We start from the raw sequence: 15,477 nt of genomic DNA, 5'->3' as shown, positions 1-15,477 counted from the left end.
CCTCCCTCCTATGGAAAAAAGCTCTAGGGCAGAATTTCCACTCTCATTTTGAATTTCCTGCCTTTGGAAGATGCCTTCCTCTTAATACTAAAAATGTCTCAGAATCTGGTACTAATAATCTTGTGGGGGTTTTAGTAAAACAAAAAAAAGCCAAACAAAAAACCAAATGAACCACCCAACAAAATATGCATTGCTTCTGTAATGAAAAACAACCAGTTCTCAAATTAGCATCTGTGTAGGATAGGTAATCTTCTATACATCAGTTTAAAAGGCTGAAACTGATATTCAATTACTGTATTTTTAAGTGTGTATTTTTTTTTGCCCTGTCAAATAAGCAGCACAGGCAAGATAATAATCACTCCACTCATACAGCTGCTGTTTGCAAGTCACAGATTTATGACTTTTCATTACAGCATGATTTGCAAGTTTTTATTACCTACAAAAAATTAGGAATATTTTTACCAGTAATTATTTTTATTTACATGGTAAAATTGCTTTATTATTTGACTGTAGTTTACATCTAGGAGTATTAACCCACTTGTAGCTTAATCTAATAGTTTTACTCCTACTGATTAGGGAAGGTGAGATTACTGAGGGGTCACAAATGAGTGGAAGCCTGCAAACAATTTCTGTGATACTCATGTATTCCCTGTGCTTAGCCTTCAGCGTTTCTCCTGTCACACCAATTTGTGAGGTGGTCCATGAGGCTGTAGAATTTTGCCGAACAATCTTGAGCTACTTATAATTCCTCCTGGCATTGTTAAGATTAAACTGATCAATACAATATTTTCCTCTAGTATTTTCTTAGTCTGGTTTGCCTGACACCAAGCTTCTTTTTTGGCTGCAAGACATTAAAAGAGATATTTCACAGGCAAGTGAGAACAGTTCATCCCAGCCCCCACTTCTGCCTCATCCCCATACATGTCTTGTTCAAGAAAACCAACAGAAAAGCAAAGGCAGATTACAGAAATAAGTAAAGGTGAATGCCTGGACTCCATCTAAGGATTAATAATAATAATTTTTAAAACAGCCAAGAGAAGGGAAAATTCAAATTAGTTACTCTAAACTGACAACTTTAGTGGCATTGGCTTCTTTGATTTTCACTTGATTTCAATTCTTCCTCTTCATGCTTCATTTCCCATCATTTCCCAGATGTTCTATTGCTTGTGCTGTCTGTTGCTCTCTCCAGCTGCTCCCTGACTACTGTAACTTCCAGCATTTTTCTGGTTTTGCAGCAGATTCTTCCATAACCACATACTACTAATATATTTTATTATTCTGTCCTCCTCCTCTGATATTTTTTTCTCCTTCTTGTCAGCAAAAGTTCACTTTGTGATCCTGGTGAGCAGAATCCCAAGTGGTTTAGCACACACAGCCGATCAAATCTACTCCTCAAACAAAACCACTGCTTTAAAACTTAGGAACATGGTGCTGTCAACAAGAGCAGGAGGATCTCATACAGTCTATTTGCCTTTGCATGCCAACAGGACAGGATCCATTAAAAATTCATTTTGGGAACAAAAGCCTAACTGCAAAGAAAGTCCTTGTTCCTTGTTCCCTTACCCTGCTATCAGAGCTACACACCAGCCTGCTCTCTTCTCTTCTCTTCTCTTCTCTTCTCTTCTCTTCTCTTCTCTTCTCTTCTCTTCTCTTCTCTTCTCTTCTCTTCTCTTCTCTTCTCTTCTCTTCTCTTCTCTTCTCTTCTCTTCTCTTCTCTTCTCTTCTCTTCTCTTCTCTTCTCTTCTCTTCTCTTCTCTTCTCTTCTCTTCTCTTCTCTTCTCTCTTCTCTCTTCTCTCTTCTCTCTTCTCTCCTCCACTTGCTGTGATATCAAATTTCATTACAGGTATTTATTCTGTCATTCCAGCAATTGATCATTTCCCTAAAATTTATTCATCTGAAAGCAAATACCCCTTTTCTCTATATTCCTGTGCATACCTTGGGGATCAATGGAGACATTTAATTAATCAGGGCTTGGCCTTTAATAAACTAAACACCCTTTCCTACAAGGATTGAGTAATTGCTGAGTTAGTGTAAAGATTCACCAAATGTGAATTTATTTTTTATTAGAAGTTGATTTAGCCTAAGCTCTGCTTCTGAAATGTATTTCACTCTACCAAGACAAGATGTTACAATCTCATAAATACTGCATGCTCAGGCATCCCTTTGATTTCTCACAGGGAGGCAGTGTGCAGCAATTGCTCTGCTGAAGCCTGGTGCATAGTCTGGGTATCAGGTACATGAATTCCCCACACACAATCCAGTTTTCTCCAGTGGCCTTTCATTCACAGCTTAAACTCTGCAAAATGGTAGGACAACAAATCAGCAGTTGCTCCTCAATCATTTTCATGTTGCTGACACTGAGATGGGGAAGTGTTTATCACCCATGGGAAGAAATGTCCTCCAACTCCTGGGGACTTAGGGAAGCTGGTGAGAAGGGAAGGAGCTGCTGGTTGATTCTTCATTCCAGTGCTGTGGTGAGGGCCTGGGCCTGCAGGGAGGGCAGGCTGCACCACAGTGATGCTGTCTCCAATTTTAGCTACACCGAGGTTAACAGGGCACCGAGGGAATCATATATCTGGGCTGACCAGGGCAGGCTCTCAAAGTCAGGGTCTCGCCCTTGTGTCCCAACAAAGGTCGTTTTCCTTGAGATGCTATTTTTATCCAGAAGTTTAAAAAGAGGTTTTCTCCTCAACTCCCTCCACCCTTCTGTGGCCTTGGGAACTCTGATATTCCCAGCACCACAGCAGGAGAGGAGCCTGTTCCTGGCATCAGATTTCATGGATGGCTGTAGGGAAGCAGTAAAGTGTTCCTGGCAGATAAACCCTGAGCGGGGGAAGAGGCTTCTTTCCTTCTTTCTTTTCTTCTTAATCCAGTTATTATCTGATCTGTATCATTTAAATAATTATATATGTTCTTGCTTCTACCAACTATGGAGCTGGCTTGTGATAGCTCTTTAATTCCACCCATTCATACTTAGGCAGTAACTGGCCTAGCAAATGGTACAGCTCCAGGTACAGCTCCCAGGGCTGTGCTTAAGAGCCATCTGACCTAAATCTCACTCATTATAAACAACCATAAATGTTGGTTTTGTTCACTTTTTTCCCCCAAACAACAGCAGTTACAGGAATATGTAATTTTGCTTTTTCCATTTATAACTAACACCCCCCTAGGCATTTAATATAAATGACACTGAAAGATGAGTAAAATAAAATATGGTTTTGATTTCCTTTTTATTTTTATATGGGCCATTTCTGAGGTTTTGCATTTATTGTTATTAGTGTTAGCATGCATTTCTTTCCTTTCTTCAACCTTTGTTCACAGATTTACACTTGATGAGCATGTTGCTTCACTTCAAAAATAAGGTTAATAGCTGCCTCTTCTTAGAAAGGCTTGAAACCTCTAAGCATATGTAGGCATGTAAAAATGAAAGGAGCTGATGAAATGTAAAAAGCATGAATCTGTGCTCAATCAATGCTAACCACTTAGCAGTATTAAATGACAAAATTCTCTATTGGGATAGCTCCCCTTAAAGCTGGGGAGCTATTTTGGCTTCAGGGAACCTTGCTGTGGCAATTTTTATAAGCAAGTATCACATACCACCAAATAGATCTCACATTACAGAGTAGCAGCACATGTATTGCATATAGTCTATAGTGACATAATGATTTATGTGAGTTTAAATCATATGCTGTGTTTATAAATGGCCTTTACCCTGAATGAGGCTGCAAAGCTTGGGCACTTCTCTGATGGTATCGGAGTGATCTCCCCAGTATGGCTTCAAAGCCTGAAGAGGTGCACATTAAACAGCGAAGTTTGGTGTTGGGATGCCAAGGAGCTGTCCGTACCGGGATGCCCAGGAGACAGCACGGCTCCACGGTTTCCTGTCTCTGAAAATCTGCGCGAGCAGCCGCCCCCGGCCCCGGGCTGTCTCCGCTGTCCCCCAGCCCGCAGCAGCTGAGCGGCCGCTCCTGTGCCCGATCCCGGTGCCGGGGCTGCGGGAGCGCTGTGGCCGCTCCAGCCCAGCTGGGTGCCGGAGCCGGAGCCGGAGCGGAGCCCCCGCGGGAGGGCACCGGGCAAGGAGCGGCCGAGCCTCCGCCCGGGGGCACCGCGGGGCTGCCCCGCTGCCCGCCCAGCCCGGCCCAGTACAGCCGAGGGTGCGGCAGCACCGCCCGCCCCTCCATCCATCCTTTCATCCATCCACGCATCTGTGCATCCATCCATCCTTCCTTTCATCCATCCATCCACGCATCCTCCATCCATCCCTGTATCCACCCGCCCACCGCCCTTCCGCCGCGCTCCCTCTCTCGGGGAGCAGCCCGTGCGCACCGTGCGGTGGAGCCACCGCGCTTCGGCTCCGCGGGGCCGCCGCGCCCGGCCGCGGCTGGAGGATGCGTGTGCGGGGCTGGCGACCTGGCATCGCGTCGGTGCTTGGATCCTCCCTCCTCCCTCTCCTCCTCCTCCTCCTCCTGCTGCTCCCCTCCCTCCCGCTCGCCGCCTGGCAGCGCGGGGCTGGGGAAGTTGCGCTGACACGAGAGATGGCTTCGCAGCGGGGATCGCTTTGAGGAAAGGTCTCCCCCTCCCTCGCCTCCCCCCGGCGCCGCGGCCTCCGAACTGTAAGTGGCAGGAAGGAAGTAAAGTTGCAAACAACCTGCCGCGGCAGGAACTTTGTGAGCTGCTCCAGCTGCATGTGCTCAAGGTGCCTTTGATGTGCGTGCAGCAGCTTCTGGAAAGTGGACTGCAGCTTTCCCACCCGCCGGCCCTCCCTCTCCCCAACCCTTCCCAGCCTCCCCTCCCACCACCGCCACTTCAGCCCGCACACGCAATTTGTTTGAGAAGAAAAAAAACAAAAGTGATGAACGAGAAGTGGTGAATTACCCAAGCGACTTTCCTCCGAGAGCGAGCGAGCCGGGAGAGGAGCCGGGGCGAGCCCCGCGCCCGCAGCGCCGGGAGGGACCCGCGGGGCTGCCGGGCTGCGAGCGCGGCTCCGCAGCGAGATGCAAAAAGCCTCCTCTGCTTGCGTTTGACTTGCGATGCCGGCTCCTCTCTAGAATGCAAACCCTTGCACAGGATGAAAACAGGTTCGTGGCGAATTCTCTTGGAGATGTTTCGCTCCCCGCCGCCGCCGCCACCTTCCTGTCTGAGATGTCAGAGAAGATCTTAATGATGACACGGTGGCAGATACCTCTGCTGTGTACCCACCACTGTTCTTTGGAGATGTTCCGTCAGAGATAAATCTTTTATGCAGCTGTCTTTTCATATCTGTAGCGATTGCTGCATAATTTGCTCTTGATTGCAGTTAAAATATTCTCTTTAGGATCCGCTTCACAAAATGATGCAAAATAAACTCAGATGGGAGAAGTGTGGAATAGAAAGCCGTAAATGAAGTACTGATGGTGGATTGCTCTTCCCCTCTTCTTGTTCCCTCTTCCGCTTAATGCTCTACCTCTAAATGTGAGGCTTTTCTGAACAAAAACATTTGCTACATTTCTGTTTAAAGCAGTGATTTTGGGGGCTCTTTGGCTGTTGTTTTGGGAGCAGCCTCCCATCAGTGGTACTTGCCTTACTGATTGACTTTCTTGAGTGTCTGTGGCTGCCAAGCCCATCAGCTTTTATCTTGTTTCCACCTGTTTTAAAGTGTGTCTTTTTTCTTCTAACACCTTGCAGGTCATTCTTCCAGAATGCCAGAGGAAAGTTCGCCAAAGCGGAGTCCTCAGAACATCCCATACAAGGATCTGCCCCATATCATCAATGCTGATGGGCAGTACCTCTTCTGCAGGTATTGGAAGCCAGAAGCATCTCCCAGGTGAGCAGTTTCAAGCAAATGTCCTTTCTACTATCATTAGATACAACTCTGGTAATGCGAATATTGTTTATAGCTTGACTGGCATTACTGGGCTGAGTACATGGAGCTTTATAGAGCCCCTAAGAGAGTTTTCTCTCAGCTGAGAAAGTCTCTTCTGTAAAAATTGCATTCTCCAAACCCTAACTTGCTCGAGTCAGCCTTGCAGGTATAAACGTGGAGCTGCTGTCATTCCATGCACAGCTGGCTTGGTTGGCAGTTCAATATTCTGCTCTGGCAGGTGGCTGATGCCTATCAGCAGTAAACAGCTATCCCCAAACTAATAGCACAGGCAGTCAGGGAGGGCACGGATACAGGCTTTGGAATGTTCACTCTTGCTGATTTTCTCACTGTCAACAAACTTAACAGCAGCATCTGAGTTCAGTTTCAATAGTAGTAGCAGGGCAACAGGCAGAAGGTTTGACTGCATTGCTTTTGGACTGGTGTTAAATTATTTATACTTAGTAAAGGATTCAGGGAGCTCTCTCACTGGCAATTGCAATTTCAAAACTGACCTGTGTAATAAATGCAGACAAAGAATCAGATAGAGAATTTTTTTCTAACATTTTGTCATAATTTAAATAATCTCTTTAATAGTTTTCTGTACTAATTATGATCTGATGTGGCTCCCGTAGTTACGATCTTTCTTCTTCCAGTATCTGCTGGCTTGGCATGTATTTGTGCTGCCACTAGTTATGTAGGTATCTACTTCATAAAAATCTGGATATTGCTTAATTGTTTACTTTTTCTGCAAGCCAACAGGAAGAGCTGTGTTGATTTTATATAGCTAGAGAACAGTCACAGGAACAAGTTGTTCAATCTGTAGTAGGGAGTTAAACTTTATCCTTATTTATTGGTGACCCAACAGGTTAGACACCATCCTCTGCCCAAACCAGCCTGGCAACTGCTCTGAGAGAGGGATACAGGTCCAAGTTAGCTGGCCTTGGGGTTTATGCCTACAAAACTAAGGGACAGTGGGAATAACATAGGGCTGGGTTAGCACTCAGGTAGTACAGAGGGTGGGCAAGCACCAAAATATACTGGCCCCAGAGGGGAGGACAGTGCAGCCACCCCACCACAGCTCCATGGCCCAGGCTGGGCTGTAGGACAGGGGTCTGGGTCAAGATCTCCTGGTCTACAGAGCATTTCATAGTTGTCTCTACTCACTGACTTTCAGAAACCAGGAGGAAGGTTTTTGGTACTGATGCATTACATAGTCTTTGCACCAACCTGAAAATTGCCTTTATATAAAAAATAATGCTATGAAATTAAGGTACTACAGTAAAACCAGGCTGTTTTGTGTTATAGAGGTAATTAATCATTAACTACCCATAACATTTGTCACCCAGTTGTGGAACTGCTTTTTTATCACTTTTAATTTTTTACCAAATTAGTGGTGGGTGGATGGATCTTTGTTCCAGAAATGATAAGTAGCTGAGAGTGAAAACTTGGTGTCTAAGTCCTCTGGGTAGTTAATTTTTTAGTGGTCTGTGCACCAAGCAGTTAATTAAGAGTGAACTTGTCCTAGTTTTGTGACAAGAAAAGTGGATGGGATCAGTGTTGCTCATTTACAAGGAGCTCCTGTGTGTGTGTTTGCATGTTTGTGTATAAGGAGGGGGCGTATTGTTTATTATTAGCTCTTCGTGAATTGTTATATATGAGACATGGTAAGTGACTGAATAACAAGTCAGTGCCTGGATCCTGTGATCAAGACTGCTCTTGAAGTGCTTTGATAGGCAAACCAAAAATACATTATTTTGCCCCCTTTCACTTTACATAAGAAGCTCTGCTTTTTCTTCTTCCTGTGTAGAAGCTCAGCAACTTTCATCTAATTTTAAGCATTCAGCAGAACCGATCTCTCTATATATATGTATAGGGAGAGAAAGAGAGACACCTCAGGGGACTTTTACAGGCCTGTTACAATTTATTTCAAATACTGAAAGCAATTCTTTCAATCTTCTAGCTCAATTGTTGATTCAGGTTCAAATCTTAACGCTAATGAATGATGCTATAACCGTCAAATGGTGAGATCTTTCATTGATCCATTATGTGCCTAATCCCAGCTAGAGCTGTGGAAATACCTCTTCACTGCAGATGCCCAAAGATTATCATTGACTTGTCTTCTATTAGAATAGAACTTATCGCCCTTGATCCCTCCCCCAGGGAGGGGGAAAACCCAGGATGTCTGCCAAAGGAAATATTAAAAAGTAGCCCTAGCCTGGGCTTGAAGAGCAAACAATGGCCAGGCAGTCTCTGAAAGTGGGGATGACTGACAGACACCACCCCTTGGAGCTGGTGCTTCTTTTTTATCTCCTCGAACAGACTCATAAATGTGGATAAAATTCTGTAGCAGATTAATGTGTTATGGCATATTTTAAACAAACCAAAAGAACAACCACCAAAAAACTATTTTTTTCAGGAAGATGGAGAAATTTTGAGAGGCATTACTGCTTCATGCTCACAAATACTCAGGCTCTGATCCTGTGTGGTGTTGATCTGACTGATCAGCCCATACTGGTGCACATATGGAAGCTTTGTTATAAGTGCCACTGAGGCCAAGGTTGTCCTGCCAGTGAAAGGCACCTATTGTGAGTTCCTCAGCAGGGTCTGCTTTGTTTCAGAGAGGGATTTAGGTGATTACTTCACAGGAAGCTGACACACAAAGGCACTCAGATGTCATAATGATTAGATGGGGTAGATGGAGTAAGGAGTAATGGGGCTAAGGAAGAAGAAAGACAGTGTTTTCCACTTGTTTTTGGCGTGGGAAGTCACTCCCAACAGCAGAGCTGGGCCCTGGGTGTCGTCTTCTCTTGCTGCCTGCTGGCAGCAGTGCAGGTGCAGCTTCCCTGGCCAGCAGCCCTGCAGGCTGCCCAACTTGTTGTGCCAGTTCCATCTTAAAGTGTAATTAAGTGGTCTCCCCTTGCTGAATGTAGCAGGGAAGAAAAAGCAGTGTGTTCTGGTGTTGTTTTCATGTTTTGTGCCAACAGCAGAACTTGTGGACCATGAAAATGGGTAACTCTTTGGCACCAAGTGCTCACTGCTGAATGCAATGCTTAGGATCTGGGCAAAGCATGGCACTTTCAGGTCTCTGTAATGTTGTTTGAAGGAATTAAATCATTAGAACCAAACAGGGCTGATCTCATGCCTATAGCATGTCCCAGTAGCCAAAGAAACCCTATTTAATGGGAAAGCAGTCACTGTGTAAACATAAGCAAGGCTTAAACCTCTGTCACCACCCTGAGCACTCTGAGACAAAATATGAGGTAACAGGAGGTGAGGAATTAAGAAACCTCTTATTCCCAGCTCTCAGACAAAGCTGCTAAGAATAGATGCTGGTGAGGAAGGGGAAGGAAAGTTGGGAGGAGAAGTCAAGACATTTCCTTTGAGGCTCCTAAAGGGCCTGGGGAACTTCAGAGGTGACCTTCTTCCTCTGTGGTCTTTTCCTGTAGCCTTTTCTAGATGCTTCCTCCATTCTTGTCATTACCTAGATAAGCACAAATAGCTTTTTGTGGGGTGCTTTTAGCCCCTCTTCTTGACCTCAAGTAAATCCTGTGAGATTTATTGACTCAGAGTAATTTTTTCAAAGGTGCTCATAGCTGTACCTGCCACTAACTTCAGACAGAATGATGCCCAAGTCTCTCCTGGCAGATCAGTCACTTTAAGCTGAGACCCTTGAAGTTAGAGGATGCACTTGAAAATGTGATTTCCAGACATATATGAATGTGAGCTTCCTCAGTCACCAAAGAGAAACCATTACCTGGATAGTTAGCATGGTGCTTGAGTATCTCTCAGTGGTCTCTAGGCGGGCTTAGAGGGTTGCCTGGATCCCCTGTGGCTCTCTGTCCATGGGTCACAGAGGCATTCCTGGGCCATTGTTAACTTACACTGGAACGGGTTGGCTCAACTTCAGACACGGTGAGCACAGTTTAAGTAAACAGAGCTGCAATTGTCTGGGTAAACAGTGCCTTTCTAAGAGGTCTTTCAGTTCTACACCTGAGATGTGTTTAAAAATACAAAATTAAACAAACAAAAGGCACCCACTTCTCTATTTACTTTTTACATTTCTTTTACTCTTTGAAGAACGCCTGCCATTCTTTCTGACTTGTTGGTAATGCAAGGCCAAGCCAATAAGGAGAAAACAGATTTCTCTGTTCCCCAAAGATTTTGCAGATGTGCCTGTGGTGCAGAAATACAAATTGCTTTTGTATTTGAACTGGCCCTTAAATTGTAAATATTGCTTGATGGTTTTGGCATCTCATTACCAGCACTTCCATGCCATTTCCAGAAGAACAGCGCAGCTCCCAGCATGAGCAAATGACAAAATTGAATTTGACTTTCAGACCTTTCCAAAGTGAATGAATAAATAAATAAGTAAGGCAAAGTGAAGTCAGAGCAAAAGAAATCAAGTCACTGATTATAATGTCTTTAATTATAGTGTATTGTGTTAGTCTCTAGAAATATTTCAAGCAGTTTCTAATTCAGCATCATTCTTGAAGGACACTTTGTTTGTACCAATGAGGTCAACTCAAAATTAAAGCCAAATCTGTAGGATGCAGAGTGACTTATGTCAGCACAGTTTGCTGTAGGATGAATTCAGCTCCCTCTGTTTTTCTGATCACACTGCAAAGGGAAATGACAATGATCATTGTCAAATCAACATTCCAGGCTTTGCTTGCTGTACTGCTACTGCCTGAGTTTCTAAAGCATCCCTTCTTCTCATCAGCTGTGTGTGTTCCTTTAATGCCTCTGTTATCTCTGCTCCATGTGACTGTCTTGTTCACTGTGAATGGGGGCATCCTTTTATGATTCCTTATGTGGTTCCAGAGGATGGGCAAATTAGCAAACCAGCTTTGTGTGAGAGGGACTCTGACAGACAGGGGAGCTGCTTTGCTTCTCACTGCAGATACTTCCAACAGGCTTCTTCAGTATCATAATTTTTTTTCAGTCCCCACAGGAATGCCCACCACGAGCAAATCTGCCTTGTATTCCCCAGAAACCAAGGGAAAAGGTTAATAGCAAATGGAATAACAATTGTAATTAAACTGTCCCTTTTGCTCATTGCCCTGTTAGGATCTGCTTCAGAGCACAGGTGTACAATTTTGTGGCATCAGTATCTGGGAATAAGGTGACTTTTGGAGTTCCCTGTTGTGAGTCTCAAAGCAGCAATATTTCATCCTGATCCTGAGAGCAGCAAGAAGAAGCAAAATCAGTGTTGGCTCTGTGTGCCACCTGATGAATTGGAAACAATGCTGTTCAGCATGGTGAATATAAGAAGCAGAGGTAGAAACAGGAGAAAAGAAGAAAAATGGTCTAAAGATAGTGTTATAAAGATAATTTTTCTGCTCATTATTCTGCCAGAGACTGAAGGATAAGCAAACCTGGCATCTGTGAAACAAACAGTTCATTTGCTTTTAATTGGAATACAAGTGTGATGATCAGTACTGGCTTTGTGCCATGACTCCAATGGATGCCCAAGTTGGTCACTCAGCATTTAGAGATCTTTAACCTGGGCAGACCCTCCACTGATCTCTTCTTCATCTCATCAAACTGGGAATGCTCTGAACCAGATATTTGTTGGTGGTGACACAATAGCTGAAGCAGACAACTCAGTGATCATAGCAGGGCTCCAGATGCAAGAGCACTTTACTTCACTGCTACAAGGAATATATAGATTTAGTGAAAATAATAAAAGAGCTGCACACAGTTCCTTCCTTCAATTTCTCTAGCACTCCTGGAACATCCCTTGGGAACACACAGCAGCTCTTTTAGATCACTGTGAATACATCTATAAGAACTGGCTGTACAGCTGTTCTGGCTGGAAGAGGCTATTTTTTCTAGATGTCTATAGCAGAGGAGTTGGCCTTGGAAGTTCCCTTCAGACTGCTGTGACTTTGTCCTTTTTAAAGTCAGGGGGAACATCTGACCTCTGTGTTCTTCTAGGGAAATTGCATTGTTCTAAGAGCTGTCCCTGCAGACAGATTTGGCTGAGCTGCCTTCCCTAGGTTCAGGCGTGTCATTGTCCTAATGTGTTCCCACTTGAATGGAAGCCACCAGAGTTTGAACCCTCCTATTGTCCCTTATGCAAGAGATGTGACCCAACCCTGATAGCAAATGGCTGATTATTCCAGGTAGCCAAGGAGATAGTGTTGCATCTGGCCCATGAGATCCCTAAAGATGTGTTTAGGTAGGTCCTTTACCTCATCCCACACCAGTCACATCCTTAACTGCACCCAGCCATCCCTGTCCTGTCCTCCACAGCACAGACATTCTGACCCTGTGTCAGTATGACTTATTGTCCATAACAGGAAAGAAGGAAATCAGCAAACATCAGGGTAAGTAAAGTTTTTAGACATCATTAAAATTATATCTCCTCTAGGGTTTCCTCTTCCACTTATGTTAACTGAAAGAAAAATACTGGTGCAGCAATCCCAAATACCAACCTTGGGCTAGTCCCAACCACAGTCTTCTGAAGCAGCCAGGCTTGGGTGAGTCACTGGGTGGTGGTGGCAGGAAGGCATCCCCAAGCTGACCAGAGTCACTGCCCACACAGTGGTACCAAGGTGTGGCCTTGGAGCCAGGAGGGGAACAGCTGGTGGCAGCTGTCCTGGTGATCACTGCAGTCAGATCTACCTGCCTCCAAGCTTGTTCTCCTATGGGATATCCCCATCAGTAGGAGAGGGGATAGGTCTTGTTCTTGGTCTTTTTCTGCCTGGGAATGTGCTTGTTCCTCTCAGGCACATGCAGTATGTTTGTGTCTGAAGGGAGCCTTGAGTAACACCAAACTTCATGAGGCACGAAGTTTGAGTAACACCAGACTTCTACTGGCATGAAAGAGTCCCTCCTTCTGTGTCAGACACTGGCTCTGCAGCCAGGAACTATCTTTGTTTCTGCTTGGCAGGCACTCACTTGATGATGGAAGCCTCTGAATCCTCCCATACTGAGTGGTGGCAAAGGCAACTTGCTAGACCTGGAGAATTTAGTGTCAAAAAACAGAAAAAAGGAGGCAATGAGGAACAGAGAACAGGCAGAAGATGGTCAAGACAGTCATTACACACAATGACCAGTGATTTACAGAATCAGACTTACAATTTATCCATACTTTTATTTCCTTGTCTACAACTGTGTGTAGTCATCCAGCCAAGTGATGCAAACTGGGGCTGGAGTCTCCAGATGAAAGTTGCCAGAGAAAGTAAGTTATTTCTTGAGCAGCTGGTGGTTGAAGAATGCTTGATGTTTGAAGAGAGATTTTAAATAAAATCTTCTAAGTGATGAATTAGTTGTTCTCTGCTAAATTAGTTTACTTCTGCTGCAAGTAAATTGTCTCAGTGGCAGTCATTGAAAAGAAAGAACAGGGGATAAAAAGGGAGACAAAATATTGACAACTGGGCTTAAGTCAAACATTCAGCAGTAACAGGGTGGTTATCATTTGCTCTGGTGTTGTGTACAGATAGGTAAGGAGAAAATGTACAAACTACTATAGATTTGGTGTACAAGAAAGATTGCTGATCTTTTTCAGATGTCTCTCTGACCTGTGATAAACGTCTTGCTCTGTATGTTTTCTTTCTTCCTTGCTCAAGCTTGAAGGTTGCAGAGTGAGGGAATAAGACCTAAATCATTGGCCTTTCTTTAAAACAGAATTTGGTTTAATTTGCAGTAGATCAGCAGGTCTGTTGGTTCACCAACAGACAAGATGAGCTTATTTTTATAATTTTTCAACATAGTTTTAACTTCTATTTTCAAAACTATCTCAGTGGGCTTTCAAATTCAATTGTCAATTCCAGAAATCTGCAACGGTTTAATTTGCTGGGTGAAAGGCATTAGGAGTGACAAGGAAGCAGTAAGTAATTAAATTTCTGTGAGATAACATCCAGCTGACTTAATGGTTAAGCTTTTTCTTCATTTTTTCAATTTTATGTGAGAGCTAGTCTACAATATCTGGAGCATTAAAATCTGTATTCTGAGCAGCATTCATAACCTCATGTTATTAAAAAGACATCAAGCAACCAGCATTGTCAGCCTCTGTCTGTCCCCAAAAAAGAGATGTGGAACATCTCAACCCAGCTTGTCCTGAAAATGCACAGAGCATCTTTCTGACATTTTTAGATGCCCACAAAGTCATTAGGACAGAAAGGTTTTTTTTAATTGACTTTATTCCTTCCAGGTTCACTGTGACCCCCTTCTCTGTAGCACAGGGAGCCCATGGTGATGTCTGAACTCTGCTGTTGGGCTCCTGCTGGCTGCTTTAGAGTCAGGTTTTTACTCACACTGTGTGTCCATCCTTGCCCCTGGCATGCTGTGCTGCCACAGGAAAGGGTTTTTACCTCTGTGCTCAGTCTATGTGGCAGTGGGAAGGAGGGTTGATCCTTGCTTGGGTGGGGCAATGGATCAGAGAATCTCTTGAGGTGCCACTCATCCCTGCCTTGTGCAAGTGCCCTGGTTGCACCATTTGTAAAGCATTTTGGGTTTTCTGTATGAGGAGTGTTGTACAAAAGCCAGCTGCTGTTATTATTTATCCTGTTTATTTACTGGTCACATTTCTCAGAGCTGGGGAATGGGAAAAAAACAAGCAATCAGCAGATTCACTTTGTTTACATTTCATTTCACTTTCGGTGGTTGGGGAATGCTGATTTGTTAAACTCTATTCCTTCCTTTGAAGCCTGTAATTTTGCATAGTGGAAACATTGCCTCATTTTTACACACAGGTTTACATTTCTGTTCTGAAGCATTATTTGAGGGTCCTGCCCATCAGAGGTTTGCTTCCTGCTGGTCACATTCTCCTCCACACCAGCTCTCACTCTTTCTTTGCCAGGAACGGAAGGAGTGGAAGCTGTGGGGTTAATAACTGTGGTATTGAAAGCATTTGCTCTGGATATTGTTGAGGCTTTTTTAAAATGGTCAGAAATATGTGGTACAGTCTCTGGTGAAGTGTTCCACATGAAACACAGCATTCCTGCAGCAGAATAACAGCTTGTGGTTTAAATAAATGTTGTTATTTCTGCTCAGCTGTAGGTGTACATGTATGTTTTGGTTCAGTGACTGCCAGATACTGTAAATGAGTATTGATTTCCTTTTCTATTTTAAGCTTTTCTGCAGAAAAGACATCCCACATGCCTTTGGCTTTCTTTGCCTGTATCTAAAATGATTGCAGCCAAGGACTCATCTAACTAGATACTCTTTTTTTGTTGTTGTTACCACCCATCTTTATTCTAGTAGTTGCACCACCAGTTGGACAGGTCCCCATTCACATTTTGGAACTTAAAGCTATTACATCCAGCCCTTTTTGAGAGCAAATCAACAAGGCAGTGATTAAAACTCAAGGCAGGTAGGTTCCTTATTTGTGTTAGCATGGCAGCCCTCACTGAGAGAGGTGAAGCTGCCTGGGTGTTAGAAATAAAATAACATTTTAGGAACCAAGCCTGCAGCAGCTAAAGCCTTTGGACACCCAGATTAGGTCAGTGCAGCCAAGAAACAACACATATTGATTTGGTAGCCATAGGCTGAAGTCTGTATCCCACTCTTAAGTCATCTGTAGGGTAAACCATGGCACCTCATCTGTGGCCAAAATTCACTTTGTTCCAAAACATGAATAAACATTTCGGCCTGTAAAGCTCCTGTTGCAGTGATCATTGTCTTAGCA

General features: G+C 44.0%; 1 protein-coding gene across 2 annotated transcripts in view; it reads left to right on the top strand.

The window, feature by feature from the left end:
• Nucleotides 1–4,157: 4,157 nt before the first annotated feature.
• Nucleotides 4,158–15,477, top strand: part of MGLL (monoglyceride lipase) — a 62,112-nt gene continuing 50,792 nt past the window's right edge. Inside the window, exons 1-2 of one of the 2 annotated variants that reach the window (XM_064723762.1) lie at nucleotides 4,158–4,614; nucleotides 5,666–5,804. In XM_064723762.1, coding sequence (XP_064579832.1) covers nucleotides 5,680–5,804 — 125 coding nt within the window. In that variant the 5' untranslated portion in view covers nucleotides 4,158–4,614; nucleotides 5,666–5,679. The other variant, XM_064723763.1, reaches the window with a different exon arrangement.

This window comes from Zonotrichia leucophrys, chromosome 12 (genome assembly GCF_028769735.1).
Source record: "Zonotrichia leucophrys gambelii isolate GWCS_2022_RI chromosome 12, RI_Zleu_2.0, whole genome shotgun sequence".
Classification (NCBI taxonomy): Eukaryota; Metazoa; Chordata; class Aves; order Passeriformes; family Passerellidae; genus Zonotrichia; species Zonotrichia leucophrys.
The sequence above is the reverse complement of the archived record's forward strand: the minus strand, read 5'-3'. Positions and strand labels throughout refer to the sequence as shown.